Raw genomic sequence first — 19,310 nt, forward strand, 5'->3', positions numbered from 1 at the left:
GAGTCTGTATCTCTCTGACCCTCCCCTGTTCACGCTGTCTCTCTCTCTCTCTCCTAGAAATAAATAAAAATATTTAAAAAAAATATTAAGAAAAGAAAATGCCTCCGCTTAAAAAAATAAAAAATAAAAAATAAAAAGACAGCTTTTCAGGGGCACCTGGGTGGTTCAGTTGGTAAAACGTCTGACTTTGGCTCAGGTCATGATCTCATTCTTCGTGGGTTCGAGTCCTGCAACTGACTCTGTGCTGACAACTCAGAGCCTGGAGCCTACTTCAGATTCTGTGTCTCTCTCTGCCCTCCCCTGCTCACGCGGTCTCTCTCAAAAATAAATAAACATTTAAAAAAGAACAGCTTTTCTAACATTTCTGCTGAACTATGGAGAAATGAATCTTCAAGTACTAGGACTGAAAGGAGAGTTGCTCTTTGAGGAGCTCCTGCAAGAGGTGAGCAGTAGAAGGGCAGGTATCAGGACTAAGTTTAGAGAAACTGCCTTTTATACTGAAGTGTTCTTTTCTTATTGTTTTCTTTTTTTTTTTTCCAGGCTAATTGCTATTTTTCAATGGTCCCTCCAATTCATTCCAAACTTGGAACTGCACTTTGTAATTGCATTTCATTGACTTCAGCTGAGTCATTTGTGTTTTGGCATCTTGTTCAAGCCCTAACTTGTTTCTATTCACAAGAATGCTTTGAAATGAAACAATAAGATGAAGAGAGAATGTTAACATCTTTTTGCATGGTATTACTATTGCTGTTTTCTTGGCTATGGAGTCACTAAGAAAGAAATACTTCAACAGATAAGGAAAGGTCTATTCAAAATAATTAAAGATGGAATCTTTTTTTTAAAGTGCCTTTGGCAGCAGTTTCTGGATTTGAGAACTTCATAGGACACTTCTATAAGCATCTCTCACTCCCACCGTGAGACTTACAAAGAACAATGGCTAGTAGTCAGATAATGGATTATTCACAAATACACAGGACTTTGATAAAGAAACAAAATCATAATTAAACATACTGCTTGCTTAGCCGGTATCTCACTGATAACGAGGCCCTTTGTCATATAAGTCATTCACAAAGCATCCACTGTACAAAAACGTGGTTAAAGAAGTTTTTAACCAGTGATTTATGATCTACACACCTAAATGGTAACTTTGAAATCATCAAATAGAAAGGACAATTTTCTTAGACTATAAATTTATTTTAGGTGACCATTTCTATACAGGCCCCAAATGTTTTCTGGGCCCATCTCTGAGGTGTATCAATAAATCCATAAATAAAATACCACAAGGCTGACTTTGCCATTACAGTTCAAGTTTCCCAAGGCAAATGTAGGACAGTAGTTTTTAGATGGGGAAAAGAAAACAAAAATCTGATATTTTATTTCAACAAGTAAAACAAACTGGCTCCTTTCACTACCCGCTTCCCGACACAAATTTCAAAATGTTTGTTGATATTTTATCTGAATGGAACAAAACTGATGGATCTGTAAATTGGGTTAGGTGCATACTATTTCTTCGTTTTTCTTTTTTTAAAGATATATTTATTTACTTAAGTAATCTCTACAAAGACCTTACAGCTCAAACTCATGACCCTGAGATCAAGAGTCACATGTTCTACTAACTAAGCCAGCCAGACACCCCAGTACATATCATTTCTAACGACTGGCAAATGAGCTGTAGGAGATCACTGAATTTTTAAAATATTCAAACAATACTCTGTTTACTCTCGTTTCATCAGTGTACTTGACAAACATCCACACATATCTAGGTACCTGCTGTTCACAACTAGGCAAGAAGACATCTCTTACCTTCACACGTCTCTGTCTCAGTCCTGAACACATACCCAGGTGGGCATGTGCAACTGTAACTTCCGGGTGTGTTTCTGCACAGGCCATTGTCACAGAGCAGTCTGTTTACCAAGCACTCATCGATGTCTGAAAGCAACCAATGGAAGACAGGAGATACAACATATTGAAATGAACAGCCCGGTGACCAATGACCAATACCCTCCTTGATTTCATCTCTCCTTTTAAAAAATTAATATACTTTTTAATTGACAGAGTTGACATGCAATATTAAATTTGTTTCAGTTCTACAACACAGTGATTCAATATTTATATATATCATGCAATGTTCACCATGGCAAGTGTAATTACAATGTTTTTACAATATTATTGACAATATTCCCTATGCTGTACTTTTTATCCCTGCAAATTATTTATTTTATAACTGGAAGTGGGCACTTCATTTAATCCCCTCTGCCTATGTCACCCCCAACCCCCCTCAAAAAGTCTTAGGATCTTTGTGCCCACACCACATTCCTTGATCCTAAGCAAAATATATTTTGTTTTACTCATACGGAACATAATTTTATACCATTGCCTCTTTTGAAAATGTTTTTTTTTATTTTTTAATTTTTTTTGACAATGTTTTGAAGTCTCTGTAATGAATACACACATGTGCACGCGCACACTTGAAAGCACCAATGAAATTTATCAACAGATTAAACTTACTTACCTATGAACTTCTTTATATATAATAAAAATAACAGACGATTTTTAAAAACTTTTTAAATTAAAATTCTAATAAAAATGCATTAAATGGCGGTTAAACAATAGGTGTTTACTACTCTTTTTCCATTATGTTTCTAATTCAGAAACAATTCATTATTATAGGGAATTCATGATCTATTTTGTATATTCCATTAGTGGTGTAGAATAGTCTAGAAAATATTATCTAATGCTCAGGTTTAAGAATCAAACACTGAGTTTTATCTTTATGTCCATGTTCATTTTTACAAATGTAGTTAATAACAGAAAAAAAGAAATACTGCAGTTTGGGGAGAACAGTTTCTTTAATGCACAGTTATATATATTTTTTGATTTTTTTAATGTTTTTTTTTTAATTTATTTCTGAGAGAGAGATAGAGACAGGTTGAGCAGGGGAGGGTCAGAGAGAGAGCAAGACACAGAATCTGAAACAGGCTCCAGGCTCTGAGCTAGCTGTCAGCACAGAGACCAACACAGGGCTCAAACCCACGAACCATGAGATGATGACCTGAGCTGAAGTCGGACGCTTAACCAACTGGGCCATCCTGGTGTCCCATGCACAGTTTTATTTTTAGTCTTACAGATAACAATTGTAACTTACCAAAAAATATATACACAGTATACTGTAACAATTTGGAAAACAAACTGGAAAAATATTTGTTGTAATTCCATCAACACTGATAAACATTATTTTTTGTGTCTTATCTGACTGTTTTCTTTTGGATGTTATGTTTTTGCTCCAATTCTGAATCTTGATGTTTAAAAACTAACATGGAAAAGATGTACATATGACCAGAGTGATGCATATGTAAGCCAAGGAACATCAGGATTGCAAACAAACACCAGAAGCTTGAAGAGGAAAGGAAGGATCCTCCCGTGGAGCCATTAGAGAGAGCATAGCCCTCTGGGTGCCTTGATTTTGGATTTCTGGCTTCCCAAATTGTGAGACAATAAATTTCTCTTACTTTAAGCAACTCAAATTTTAGTAGTTGTTCTTTTTTTTTCAGTAATCCTAGCAAACTAAAACTAAAATTTAGCTCCATTTTAATTTTAAAATGTAGTTTTAATTTTTATCAAATTTATGCATATTTCTATTTTAAAGAGTCAAATAGTGCCATGAACCATGTTCAGGGTATAAATGCTCACTGACTCTCCCTGTTTTCAGCAGTGTGCCCATAGGCTCAACTGCACTCAACAGTTATGCTGGAAGCAATTTTGCTTCTGGTTAATATCAGGTAGCTGGTTTACATATTTTTATAAATGTTCAATAATCTTTGGCTAGTGCCCTTCCTCATGAGCATCAAAATCCATTATAAGTATATGATATTTAATATATCCTTCTACACCTATCTGTACATATGTTTTCAACTCCAGATCAAATGAGTATATTCAATAATAAAAGTCAGTGCCATAAGGGCAGAAAAATATTTTTTCCGAATCATAATCATCAAGACTTGGATATGAGTCATCAGTGATTAGGTGTTAACAATTATTACATAATGATGAATTCAAAGCATTCATTTTATAAAAGTGAACTCAATGCTCTATGAGAAAATCTAAATTCTTCACAAATTCTTGAATTTATGCACTAGTCATTTGAGTGTTTATAAACCTTTTCTTATAAATTACAAAAAGAAACACCTATGTTTGGATATGTTGTAGTGAGTAGTTATTTCCTTGTAAGTGGAAGTTTTCTAAACCTCTAACACTTCATTTTCTTAATTTCCTGCCTTGTTAACTCTGAAGTCCATTTCATAGTGAAAACATTGCACGATTTAGACATATGCAGAAATACAACAGGCCAATAACTGAGGTATATATCTATTCATTTGGGAAAAGAATGATTTATATTCTAAGTTCTGCCACTAAAAAGTTGGTTACTGTGTAACAGAATGGGATGGATTCCAGAATTTTTATTTCTTTCTATAAGAAGGAAAAAAGAGAAACTCTAAGATCTACCATTTTATTCATTTATTTGTATTTCAGTTTCTCTCATAATCCATGAAATGAAACTATAACAAAAGGCTCTTGTATAAATACAGTAACTTACCAATACAGTTCCTCCCAGAGGCATCTGGTTCATAGCCACTGTTGCAATTACAGCGGTAACTACCACGTAAATTTTCACAAATTCCGTTGGCACATATATCGGGATCCAAAGCACATTCATTGATATCTGCATTAAATGTTTAAAGTTTAATGGTTACAGATATTGTATTGTTTAGGTGATATACGTAGGCCTATTAAGATCACTCAACATATGAAGTGTTTAACTCCACAAACCTACAATTTGCCTGGTTTTCAGAAAGGAAAATGAAATGAAAATAAGGAATAAGAGAATAAAATTAAGAGATACAGGACAGTTCCCTGGTTAAGTTAAAAGAAAGTTAAAAGAAAAATGAAGGAAACTGGCAGAAATTCAAATGACTGAACCACGTAATGTGTCTGTATTTATGATAAAATTAATAAAGAAATTTATAGGCAGTTGGATCAAAGTCCAAAGGAAAACTTAACTAGATAGGTATTATAACCATCTAATTAAAGGACAACCATTTATTAGGGTGACTTATATAATTTTACGGTCCCCAAAGGCATGGAATATTTCTATTTTATTCTCTCTCTCTCTCTTTTTTTTTTTTTTACAATCAACTAAGTAATATGATAATAAATGTTTCACACTGTTGATAAGTTGAAATTAATGGAGAGGACAGTTCAAACATGGATGCTTGAGAACCAACGTTTTATAAGAAGCCATCAACAGTGACTACTCTGTCAGCCATGGGCAAGACTGAAGGAGTGATGTGCTAGTCCGAGCAACCCAGTAGTTCCAACAAGTGGCTGGGTCTGTTGGGGAGCCCATAGTGAGAGGGGATAAAAAATGGTCATAGTATCAAATTTTGGTCATGATGCTCAAATTTTAATCTTAACAACGGCTTTCCAGAATCTGGAAGACCTTAACATACCCCAGAAATGTTAGCTTTTTCATTTTGTTTTTGGTATAAGACCAACCTTATAAAAGTTGGTTTCTGATGTACATGTCAAAGATGCGTATTACTGTCAACTGGTCTATAATGTGTCTAAAATCTTCTCAAATACAAAAGGAGAAGAAATATATGTATGCAGTGAAGATTAACAACACCCTACAGTTTTCTTAAAAAAAAAAAACACAAAAGACATTATCTGTGTATATTACATGTGTATAAAAGAACTTTAAAGTCATAAACATATTTATTTAATATTCAAGGTTTCATGGTGGCATTTTGTTAATTATACTGCTAAATTTAAAATAATAAAATGTTAATGAATTTTACTTATTTAAATTTAGAAACATTTCAGTATTCTCAGGCATAAATAATCTAAACAATTTATTTTTAGGGTAGTAAATCCCAAACTTGATCCATGTCAACTATCTCTTAAAGATTTTTTTTAAATCATGTCAGCACCACTATTTAATGTTTTCTCTTTAAACTGACTTACTTTTTCTAAACCTAAATACCAACTCTAGTCTCTTTTAAAGCAACGGTACCCACAAAACTATGGGTCTAGTTTGCTAGAAATATTGTCAACAGTGTATATTTTACAGACAAATATTTATCTACTATGAATGTGCATCGACGTACATTTAATACATCTAGCTTATAAACCACTATTCTAGGAGATAATTTATTATTTTACACTATATGTTTTTTAAATATTAAAAACATTCATACTCATGTCACAATCATAAAGCTACCAATTATATAATTACTGTAAGATTGAATACTGAATGGGTTACCTCTTCCATCCACAGTGATACCTACTCCACTACTACAAAGACCGTGGAATTCAGCTGGAAGATAAAACAAAATACAGAAATTAAAAACTCTAAACACCATCTCTCCGTATAAGTCACTTACATCACTCCCAAACTACCATGAAGAAAAATTACTGGCAATAATTTTTAAAATGAAAAAGTAATTACTATTTTCAGCACATAATTATTGTAACAATTCCAAAATCACAGATGAGGGTAAAAAAATAAAATCACTTGTGATTATTACTCTGAATATACTTAATACACTGATACAGGTTACAATATTTTTTACATTTGGAAACTTTAAAAAAATACAAAATGGACTGTAGAGAACGCTTTTTAACTTTTTTTCCCCTCAATAAGAAAATAATGTTAGACGATACTTACATACCAGCATTTACCATGTGCCTGGTATTCTAGCATTTTCTATGTGATAATTTAATCCTCCCAATATTATAAGCGAGACAGACTTTTTATTTAAGTGTGGTTAACACACAATGTTACATTAGTTACAGGCGTACAACATTGTGAGTGGACAATCTGAAACATTCTGTGCTCGACAAGTGGAGGGACCATTTGTCACCACACAACACACAACACCGTTACAGTACCACTTACTGTTTCCTTTGCTGTATCTTTTATCCTCCTGACTTACTCATTCCAAAGCTGGAAGCCTGTACCTTCCACTCCCCTTTCCCATGTGGCCTAACCCTTCACTACTTCACAACCATTAGTGGGTGCTCTGTATTTATGGGTCTGCTTCTGCTTCTGTTTGTTTATTCATTTGTTCTGATTTTGAGATTCCACATATAAGTGAAATCATATGGTACTGTCTTTCTCTGATTTCTTTCACTTAGCCTCACACCCTCTAGGTCCATCCTAGTTGTCGCAAATGGTAAGTTCCCATTCTCTTCTACAGCTGAGTAATATTCACAAACTAGATACCATTATTGTCCTCTTTGACACCTGAGAACACTCAGGCAAACATGTAAGTGACTTGCCCAGATCACAGAGGGTGAAAGTGGGGCACTGGCTTGGATTCTCTACATTGTGTCAAAGACCTTTCATATTAATATCCCATTTAACAGACTATTTATTTTTTTCTCAGTTATGTGGATGCACCACATTTATTCAATCTCTTAATGATGAAATCAAGTTTGTCCAACTTTCAGCAATTAAAATAAATAACAGGAAATTCAATTTTATCACTAGGTTAATCCCTTGGAAGTAAAACTGCTCAGAATTAATGCCTCTTTTTAAGGCTTCTGATGGTCCTCTCCCTACATGAGCCAGGTTAGCCTTTGATCAGGCCTATGAGAGAGTACTCATATGGAAAAAAGCAATCATCTACACTTTACCAAGCTAATAAACAAAAATGACGTCTTATTTTAATTTTCACTTTAGCACATTCTTTCATGTGGCTCTCTGCCATCTGCATTTGTATTTTGTGAAACCTTGTTTGCATACACTGCACTTTTTTCTATGGAGGATTTCAACTTTCCTCACCGATTCATGTAAATTCCTTATAAATTAAGGAAAATATTTTCCCAATTTACATGTGTATTTTAGTCTTTGGTTTCTGCTCTTGAGAGTCCTTTACTATTATAAAATTACAAATAGTTCTTATATTCTATAAGAGGGTTATTTTGTAAGGTTTAATGCAGGGAGCTAACTTCATACTTTTTATAATACTTACCAACATTCATTCCTTAGTTCAATCTTTCCTCACAGATCTAAGTGCTATCTTTATTGTACCCTACATTCCCATTTATGGTCATAACTGTTTCTAGATTCCAGATTTTATCAGCTCACTCACCTTTTTATCTAGCCTGTTACCAGTTTTTGTACTTCTTTTGTAATATGCATAATTCACTTAAATATTCTCCGGGCAAGATTTCCTACATTAATTCTTCTTTATAAAAAATGTCATGCTCAGTTCATTCAAGTGGAAGACTAATGCTTTGCTGAGATTTGCACAATCACTTGGAGATTTTCAAAGAATTACAAGCCATTTCCCTTTGCCAGAATGCATTTCTTCCATCTCCTACCTGCAATGTTCTTATTCCCTTTTTCAAGATGAAGCTAAGCAGACACCCACCCCCACCCTCCAACCCTGTGAAGTTCTTCCCAGTTCCCCAGACCACTTCTCCATCTGGTGTGCTCTCCCAGTTCCCTACTTATGTCCTGCTTTTTTAAAAAGTTTATTTATTTTGAGAGAGAGAGTGAGAGAGAGAGGGACAAGAGAATCCCAAGCTGGCTCCACCCTGTCAGCACAGAGCCTGATGCAAGCTCAATCTCATGACATGCAAGTTCATGATCCAAGCCAAAATCAAGAGCTGGATGCTTAACCGAATGAGCCACACAGGTGCCCCTATGTCCCTTGTAAGGCACTAATCATACTACTGTAGTTTTTATGTTTGCCCATCTAAACTCTCAACTGTTCTCAACTTGAAAGAAAAGAGGTTGTGTTTATTTTTTAATCCCAACTGTACTTACATAAAGTCAGTATAGATGATGTAAAAATATGAATAAACAAGAGTCAGAGAGTAGTCAAAGAATTAGGCCATGTGATGTGACCCTGTCTGTGAAAAAATTAGTGAATATTACTATTAGTCAGTGGAACTACTGACAGATTACAGCCTAAGACCATGCTGCAGCAAGATTAAAAATAAGGAAAATTAGGGTCTTGTGAATACACTATAACCCTGAAAGTGACAAGTGGATTTTATGCTGTTCATCTTCATAACAATGTCAATGATCAAAAAATCTGAGGAGTAAGGTATCCATAAAATAAATATGCTGTCACAACCCTAATTGGGTCAACAAATACATGCTTCTGCTCCTTGTGTGGACTCTGGCCGGGGATCACAGGTAAATATAGGCCAAATTTCCTCATTCTGTGCCTCACATATCAACACAGATCTGGAGGTCTTCAACTGAAAATAATGATAGAGCACCTGAGAGCTGATGCACTCTTCTGCCAAATATCGAACACTACCTTTCTAGATTCTTTATCAGACGGGACACGGCAAATGGGACTACCTGAATTTTTTGCAGGGCAAGGCTGGCAGGGCTCTCCAAAACCATAGTCTGGGTTGGCACAGCAGCATTCCGACTTGGTCACTGCACCAGGGAAAGGACGGACACACGCTCCCTTCTTGATCCCGCCATAGCAGGTGCTGCGCATGTGAGTATCTGCAGAGGAAGCAGAGTGATACACGGAGACGGTGAAAGAGAAAAAGATTCCAAAACTGAGGGCTTCTATGAACCTAAATGGCTACGGAAGGGAAGCTTCTAAAGGGCATTTGTCTCTTTTCTTGCTCTTGGTATCTTTAGCATCTAACAGTGCTCAGAAATGAACAAATGTGTTTGTAATGTCAACAATTCTTTCTCTTTTCTACACAAAGTTTTAGGCACCGTGCAAGCATTCGTTATCACACTTGTGCCCACAGGCCTACGTGGAAGCAGGAAATAACAACCCCATTTATAAAGAGCACTTTGTGCTCTAATCACTAGCTGTGCTATACTCAAAATGACACATGTTATTTCTATTTTGGACGTGCTCAGGTACAATGAAGTGCCTGGCTGTGAAATTTCTTCAACTTTATGAGTTAGAAGGCCTTTCTTGCCAACCCCCAATTTACTACTGTGACTATGTTTTAATCTCAGACTCTCAAAAAACCCAGTTATTAAAAAAAATGGCTACTGCTATATATCCTCAGCATTAGATTATTGCTTTACAGACACTATTATCTCACTGAATATTCTGATCAACAACTCCACAGGACAGTGATCATTATCCACGTTTTAAAGACAAGGAAGGCAAGATTCGGAGGGATTACTTACATAGCTCCAAGTCCTACACTAGCCACTGCCCATGCTGGAATTCATACTCAGGCTGTATGACTTCCCAAGCCCTTCCTCTTTCCTCTACATCATGCTATGTCCCAAAGGAGCGCATCCAGCTTACGCCCTCACTGTGAAGCCTCATAAAATATGCTATCATTTTATCACACAGTAAATGGTGAACTATAAAACACTCAGCTCACCAGTGAGGCCAGAGAAGCTGTATAGTGCTTAAATCATACACTGACATAGTTATTCTCAACTTGTTGCAAATAATTTTATCTGCTCATTACACAAAGTAACCTGCTGAATCACCTGCTGCTTTCTTATGATCTGGTGATGTTTCTCAGTAAAACCATGAGATTTATGGCTGCACTAGACAATGAGATGTGTGAACGTTCACATGGAAGAGGACATGAAATTCGCCACAACAAGCCTACATACAGGACATGCCATCCCATCTGCTTCTGCTGATATGGGGTTTGGCAAGGTCAGCTCGGTGTGACATAACAAGAGCAGAGCTCCACTCAAAGACAAGTATGCACAAATACAACATAGTTCATGATTAGCAGTAGGATTTTTGTGAGTTCAATAGGATTTTTGTGATAATGACATCTATTATTTCAGAAGGTACCACAAAATGGTCAATTTTATTACTGTTTTCATGTTGAGAACACAATCCTTGCACAATTTTTATAAGGAGGTTGATTAAAAAGCCTATGGTACTTGTTGGAAGAGGGAGACACATTACATACTGGTTTGTGTTACAGATTAACTCAGTTGTATAGAATACCCAACACCAGAAGGTCCATGAAAAAGACAAGTAACATATGTATAGGTTTTAGGGACATGAACTGTCCTAGGGTCTGGTCGCTACGGGATAGATCTTACTTTAAACACTTAACACACTCCTCATCCATTTAGTAAGGATACAGTTTATTTCATAAACAAGACTTATTAGTTAAGCACTAAGCACAGTGTGTAAGACACACAGGAAATACTCAAAAAATATGGTTACTTCCTTATTTCTCTCTTCTATTTTTAAGGACAGTCAATCATTTCCTGTTAACGGTTCCAGACTAGAACCCTAGTCCATTATACTCTTCACATTCAAGTGAGACACTGCTCACAGGTAGACAGCCTAAGAGGCATCAGTACCTGTAGCACCATCAGACGTGCTCATATAAATGTTTTGGTGAGGGACTGGATCTCAATGCTATAGAGCTGTATCTTTTCCACGTTACAATTTTCTCCATGACTTTTCTTACTTAAAGAGTAGAATTTTTAAAGGAGTTACTCAGATTCTACACATCATTGGCAAAGTACGTATGGATGCAAAATGCTCATTTTATTTTATTCTTCTTTCTTAACTGTCAGCTTTTCTTTATTGCTTAAAGTAGCAACTCTAAGACAATGGCCTAGATGTGATGCCATGATTCTAATTTAATAAAACAATAATAATAGCTAACTTGCTGGGCATGTGTTAGGCGCCAGACACCATTCAAAGCTTTATACAAAAAAATCTGATATTAATTTACTTAATCCCCAAAAAACTAATGAGAAAAGGAGGCACATGGAGATAATGTATCTTGCCTACCACCGAAGAGCTATTAAGGAATACAACTAGGATAAAGAAAATTAACTGATGTTGAAATACTCTTACATTAACATAGGAGGATGTTAGAAAGGAAATTTAAGCTGAAATCTGAAAGTGCTATAAATATCAAATAACAAGGTGAATTCTGAGACTACATCCTGAAGGAAGTGGATATGGAAAATACTTGCCAGGTCTTGAAAACCCATCTAATTATCAAAGAAATAGTTAAAATTTTTTAAATGTTTTTATTTATTTTTGAGAGAAAGAGAGAGAGAGAGAGAGAGAGAGAGAGCACAAGTGGGGGATGGGCAGAGACAGGGAGACACAGAATCCGAAGCAGGCTCCAGGCTCTGAGCTGTCAGCACAGAGCCTGACCTGGGGCTCGAATCCACGAACTGTGAGATTATGACTTGAGCTGAAATCAGATGCTCAACTTACTGAACCACCCAGGCACCCCTACTGAAGACACAGTTTTAAAGAGTAGAAATTAAGAGAGGATTTTTTGAGGAGGAGTATTCTGTTTTGTTTTGGTTTGGTTTTCTTGGCAAAGCTGGATTATGAGGTGAGGCAGTACCATCCTCACTACTGATCCAAAAAGAAGAATTTCACAGGGAGCAGGGGAAGAGCTTCATGAACTCCCCTGCCTGTGATACCTACAGGCCACAGGAAGTAGCTGTTCTTCTAAGGGAAGGGACAAGAGAGAGAGGTGAGTGAGATCTACCTCCATTCATGAGGCTGACAGGGCAAGCGATGGGATGCCATAGGGATTACATGGGCCACATTAAGAGGGGGTCCTAAAACAGAGGGGTGATGAGAACACCCTCAGACAGAGCCTACCTGAAATGGACTGTTCAAAGACCAGAGGGTGGGTGAAGAGCACCCCCAGGAGGAAAATGCAGTGTCTGCATGTCAGGAAGGGCAGCTGAATGCCTCTGAAGGAAGTATGAAAGCAAGGGGTGGCTTTAAATATCTGGCAAACTCAGAAATCTTGAAGCCATCCTAAAACAGTCACCAGTGTCCCTGCCCCTCACCTCTCCTTCTGCACTTTGACCCTTGTGGAGTCAGCAAGTTCTTGCTCATGAAGGTTTGAGCTTGCAAGGGAAGTTGTAACTTCAAGTCAGGTTCAGAATATTATTGTATCTGGGCATTCTAATTTCTATAGTTACACTATTTTCATTACCTAAAGTAGTCACATAGACCTTTGCTATTTATGAATAGTAAAGTTATAGGGTTGCCTGAGTGTTCTTCCTTACTTACTGGGTAAGTGGGTTCTACTCAATAAATTTAAAGATACTTTTTAAAGGGATGGGAGAGACCAAAATATAGTTGCCTTTTACATCCTGCCTGTGAGTCATGCTTCTTCAACATATCAATTACAATAACGGTTTAATTTTTTGAAAATAAAAACTCACACCTCAGTGTCTAATGAAACAAAAACAAACCAAAGAAAAATATGAAATTGATAATAATTAATTAATAAGAATTAACAGTAGTGATTCATTCCTAACAACAACAATCAATGCATCTCAAAAGCATCACCAAAGGTAGAAGAGATCAAGGAAGAATGTCTAGCAGGTGTCGGGAACAGCAATATATAATTTTATACCTAGAACAAATGGTGTTTTTATTTTCAAAAGTTTAAGTGACCACAGTTGTGAAAACCTGGAGGCTTTGCAACAATGTCTGATGCCTTTTCTGTATGTGGCAAGGAAGAACGATGATTTGTGTTTAGACAGTGACTGAATTCCTCAAAGCTACTTACACACTGGTTGCTTAAAGGAAAAATAAGTTCTTATTCTAAAACTGGTTTGTACTCATCATAGATTTCAACAGAATCATTCAGGTAAAGGAAAAGGGCAGCTAAGTATATTAAAGCAACTGAAAATATTTTAACTCCCTGAAGCAGGAAGGAGCTACATTCTTCTGCTGCTGTATTTAAAACATCCCTGAGTGAAGTGCTGACAATCATGTAAGCTGAAATACATCCTAAATTGGAGACAGTAGATGAACTTAAGTGGACAGATTATTACCATCTGCTGTTGCTTCTTTTCTTCTTCCTCACCTTGGGATCCAAATGTTTTGATTCCCATAAGGAGGAGTAAAATATTATCACCTATGTCTAAGAAACAATTTTATTTCTGTCATCTATACGCCCTAAACCAATGAGTGTGTCCCCCTTTTACAGAATCACCTGAGAAACAGCAGGTGCATGATGGGTAATGCCCCTCGGGATCTCATGAAAGCCCACTGGAGAGAAAACTGCATTAAATGCATTTTTATAGAAACCTCACTCTGCTATTGTAATCGTTAGGACACATGGTTGGGTTCTGAAATGCCAAAGACATTTTTGATTTACCTCTTTAAATGTGATGCCTGCTAACTCTGATTTGCATGGAACCCATGTGGCAAAAGTGCCCTTTAATAAAAAGCAAAGTAATTTGGAATAGTTTAGAATAAAATATATATTCTCTTTCATATTCTGCTCGTTTCTATAGTTACCTGCACAGCGATAAGGAATAACTATGTAAAATCTTTTCTACCTTTTGACAGAAGTCCAAATTCGACAGTAGAAGTTGCTTACATTTTAAATTGTGTCTGAGCAACTATAGGGCTTATTTAAATACCACCACCACAATCCCCATTTCATCTTATGTGTTATGAACTACAAAATCTAAATCCAATGTACTTCAAGACTCAGCTAACATTATCAAGGATCTTGATTTAAGTATGATTTCATTTTATTTTTTAAGGATAATTTCCTTTTTCTTCTGCATTTTTTACAAATACTTATTTTGAAAGAGAGAGAGAGAGAGAGAGAGATGAGAGACGTAGGGGCAGAGAGAGAAGGAGAGAGAAAATCCCAAGCGGGCTCTGCACTGTCAGCACAGAGCCCAATGTGGGGTTCAATCTCATGAATTGTAGGATCATGACTTGAATTGAAATCAACAGTCAGACACTTAATCTACTGAGCCACCCAAGCACCTTTCTTCTTCAGTTTTTGTTTTTTTTAATTGCATCCATCAGAGCCTTCTGCAAGGAGTTAGGTGGACTCCCTGTACATTTTTTTAAGCCACTTTACTGAGGTATAATTCACATACCTAAGAATTCACCCATTTAAAGAGTACAATAGTTTTTTTGTTTTGCATAGACACAGAAACATATAACCACCACTACAACTGATTTTAGAACACTTCACCACCTCAAAGATGCCTTTAGGTACTATCCCCTTCTCCTGGCATCCCCACCCTCTCTGTTCTAAGTAACACAAATCTGCTTTGTCTCTATAGATTTGCCTGCTTCGGACATTTCATATGAACAAAATCATAAACTATCTGGGCTTTTGTGAGTGGTTCCTTTCACTCAGCATTAATGTTTTCAAAGCTCATCCATACTTCCGCATTTATCAGTGCTTCATACCTTTTTATGGCTAAACACTTTTCCACAGTATGGATACATCTTTGTCCCTTTTTCAAAGACTATTTGGACACTGGGGCAATTAGAGAATGGTTCACTTACCAACACAGACACGTCCGTCCACGCCCACAGCCAGGCCTGGGGGACAGTCACAGCGGAAGGACCCTTCGTTGTTGATGCAGTGCCCATTCATGCAGATTCCTGGGGTCTGGCATTCGTCCACATCTGTTCAGGGGGGAACACAACTCTGGCCATTAGTGAGTAAATTTAACCTTATTACAGCATATTCCTGTTGTATCACTCTAGACTAACAACCCTCTGTTTTCCATTTTATAATTTATGGAAGGACACACAGATGTGATAACAAATCTTAGGTATAAATACAACTCTTTCAAATGCGCTTTCAGAAATACTGACTCAAAGTTGCCTCACTTTATCCATTAGGAACAAAAGAGCCTTACACACTCATTTTTCATTATTTCTATGCCAATCCTGTTTAACAGTAAATGACATTTAATTCAAGTTAATTAAGTAAAACAAATTCTTAAAACTAAGGTAAATGTTTGTAATTACCTTCTTTTTTAAAAAGTTTATTTATTTTGAGAGGGGGGAGAGGGGCAGACAGGAAGAGCGAGAATCCCAAGCAAGCTCTGTGCTGAGAGTGCAGGGCTCAGTCTCATGAACCATGAGATCATGACCTAAGCTGAAGTCAAGAGGCAGATGCTTACCCGACTAGGTCACTCAGGCACTCTTGTAATTATTTTTACACACATAAAATTCAAACTAAAGAGACATGCTTTTCTCATATTAAGTCGATCAATTCATAATAACAAAATATGGAGCACCTCTTAATTTTCAGTCTACTCAGGTTTATCCCATGTAACCCAACAATCAATGGCTTCCCTGAAAGATGAAATAGCCCTCAAAACACAGGGTTGCCAAATCACGAACATTTTAATTTGCAGATGGCAAAAGATCTCCAATAAGGAAATAAGTTAAGAAATTGCAAGACAGCAAAAACTGCTAAGATTTAGGTCATATTTATCCGTGTATGTAATTTTCTGAGGAAATACTGAAAGTTACATGCTGTAAGGTAATGTTACACCCTGGAATAATACTAAACTCAAATCCTGTATTAAATCCAATTTAGCCAACCTTGAGATGACATCTCAGTCTTGATTTGAAACAGTAGAGCTACAATATTTCTACTGAATAATGTACTCCACTTGCTTGAATAGTTCAGAAGCTATTTTTTATTCAGAAATATAAGAATCAGTCTTGATTTTTCTCCCTCAAAACTCCCTGGAATTTTGCTGAAATTATTTGGTATTCAGATAAATGTGTAATGGAAGGCAGAATGCATTCAAAGAGTTGATTTCATCTAAAAGGAGAAAACTGAGAAAAAAACCTGCAAAATTTATTCCATCTTACTAAATTCATATTGTGAATACAAACCTAATCATCTTACTAAATTCAAACTGCGAATATAAATCTAATATAGTCTTATTTATTTCCAAGAAGCACTTCTTTGCTTACTAAAGTAAGCACTAAAACTGGTGCTTAGTTTTGAAAATGGCTTTATAAACAAAATTGGTAGAAATGTTCAAATTATTTCTTCACTAAGTCAATGTAAGATTTTTAGATAATGATATAGTCACAATCTGTAAATTAGTTGATGGAAAATATGTAATACAAAATGAGTAATGAATGACAGTGTCTCAGCACACAAAAATGAAAACCTCTCAAGGTTTCTTTCTTCCTCGTTTCTGTTTAGGCATGGGCTATAGAGAAATTATTTCTACACTGTCTCTTCCAGAATTGCTAAGACCAATCTGTCATTCCCTTAATTTTTCCCACACCATTATTATTTTTGTAAAGATATCACTGTTCCTAGACCACAATGTGTGTTTCTCTGGAAGTTTTAGACACCTGCCTCACTGAATTAGCAAGAGACATGAATAATATGAGATCTGCATGAAGAAACGGAAGTAATTCTTGCATGATTCATTCAAATAGAAAAGATGGTTTCAATCATGGTTACTTTCCAATCTCAGGGTCATACGTACCAGTACAGTAACGCCCATTTGAAGCCAAGACAAATCCTGGTTTGCAGATGCACTTGAAGCTACCATCTTCATTAATGCACATGCCATTCAAACACATGTTGGTAGTCGTACATTCATCATGATCTGCAGGAGAAGAGTGGAGTTACTTATGCCACCGTCCTTGTGGGAACTGGCTCCCTCTCCTTCCACTAATAATCACCAATCACATTCTACTACATAAATGAGCCATGTACTCGCTGATTTTTTTTTTTTCCTAATCTGAATGCCAATCAAGTGAGAGCCTTTATGCCTTTAGCGTAATAAGAGACACGAAGACAAAGAAGTAAATGTTGGGGCGCCGGGGTGGCTCAGTCAGTTAAGCGTCTGACTTTGGCTTAAGTCATAATCTTGCAGTCCATGAGTTCAAGCCCCGCATCCGGCTCTGTGTTGACAGCTCAGAGCCTGGAGGCTGCTTTGGATTCTGTGTCTCCCTTTCTCTCTGCCCCTCCCCTGCTCATGCTCTGTCTTTCTCTCTCTCTCTCAAAAATAAATAAAAATTTTAAAAAATTTAAAAAAATTAAGTAAATGTTGTATTTAGTTGTTATTCAAACCACATGAGAAGGGTTTTAACTTTGATTAGCAAAATCATTAATATGACTTTAGGAGTACAAGTGAAATGATCCAGACTTCTATCAGTGGGTGAACTATCATCAGTCGCTGTGTGAACAGAGTTATTTCTGTGAGGCACTGGTATCTACTGCATTGCCAGGACCTCAAATTTAGAGATCCGATTATTACATATGCTAAGCCTTTTTTTAAAACTTTTTTTTAATGTTTTATTTATTTTTGAGACAGAGCACGAACAGGGACGGGGCAGAGAGGCAAGGGGGGGACACAGAATCTGAGGCAGGCTCCAGGCTCTGAGCTGTCAGCACAGAGCCTGATATGGGGCTTGAACCCAGGAACTGTAAGATCATGATCTGAGCCGAAGTTGTACGCTCAACCGACCGAGCCACTCAGGTACCCCTTGCTAAACCTTTTTATATTCAGAGGTCAGATAGGAGATCAGAGGTCAGGGGAAGACCTTTTCTAACCTGTTGGTGTTATAATGGCAAAATGTGAAATAATTACCTACAGTAGAAGAAAAACTGCTATTTTTAATCAAACATATACCACACAGAAAATTCCCAGAAGCAGTAAATTATTCACTGTTATAACATTTCCAAACAATCTTTCCTTTTACTTTGAGGGTCTCATGTTAAATGCATTTACATTTTACCTAAGTCATCTGAAGAATTCTCACATGTGTGTTGTATGAGCTTTCATGGAAATAGCATATATGGTTCTAAATAAAAATGTATATCCCTTAAAAATCTTTTGCAAGGGAGCAGGCAGTTTCCATACCAACACAGTTTTTTCCATCTGTAGTTAATTCAAAGCCGGCATTGCAAATGCACTGGAAACTTCCATCTGTGTTCACACATCGACCGTTTTTACAAAGGACCCCATTCTGGATGCACTCATCAATATCTGGGACAATGAAGAATGGCCAAACATTACACTTTTACAGTAACCACAGAAACAAACAGTAACTTAATAAATGTGATGTTCAATATCCAATCTGTCTTACATGTTATACCTAAGATCACGTTGCTTCGTTAGCAAAATTTCCATCTCTCACCACCTTTTTTTTTTTTTTTAATAGCTCTGACTTACAGTAGCTGAAGAGGCCAAGAAAGAGGAAAATGGGTTGGCATGTGCAGGGAAGCTAGGCGAAGGGGAGCAGTGCAGTGGAGTGGCTGGTGCAACTCTTGTGGACACAGTGGTCAAAGACCTCCAAATTCAGAGCAGGCTGTTGAGTAACAACACAGGAACGTCCAACTATCGGGGTTAAGAGCAACATGATGTCACCTGCTGGGTAAGCTTCTCCAAGCAACTACCCGTGGGTGAATAGGATATGAAAAAGAAGACAAACAGAGTCATCTGCTAAAAGAATTCTTATATGAATCAGTTTGGAGGACGGTGGTGAGTGTAGCCACAAAACTGTGAATCACGACAAGGCCTGACTTCG

General features: G+C 36.7%; 1 protein-coding gene across 1 annotated transcript in view; it reads right to left on the reverse strand.

Annotated features, from left to right (window-relative positions):
• The window catches only part of FBN2 (fibrillin 2), a 255,390-nt gene that overhangs the window by 90,490 nt on the left and 145,590 nt on the right, over positions 1–19,310 (reverse strand). The window contains exons 12-18 of the mRNA XM_077768864.1: positions 18,644–18,769; positions 17,261–17,383; positions 15,297–15,419; positions 9,380–9,532; positions 6,320–6,373; positions 4,595–4,720; positions 1,804–1,929 (exon numbers count right to left, since the gene is read on the reverse strand). Of these exons, the coding sequence (XP_077624990.1) occupies positions 1,804–1,929; positions 4,595–4,720; positions 6,320–6,373; positions 9,380–9,532; positions 15,297–15,419; positions 17,261–17,383; positions 18,644–18,769 (831 nt within the window). The remainder of the gene's footprint in view (positions 1–1,803; positions 1,930–4,594; positions 4,721–6,319; positions 6,374–9,379; positions 9,533–15,296; positions 15,420–17,260; positions 17,384–18,643; positions 18,770–19,310) is intronic.

Source organism: Crocuta crocuta, unplaced genomic scaffold, assembly GCF_008692635.1.
Source record: "Crocuta crocuta isolate KB4526 unplaced genomic scaffold, BGI_CrCroc_1.0 scaffold64, whole genome shotgun sequence".
Taxonomy (NCBI): domain Eukaryota; kingdom Metazoa; phylum Chordata; class Mammalia; order Carnivora; family Hyaenidae; genus Crocuta; species Crocuta crocuta.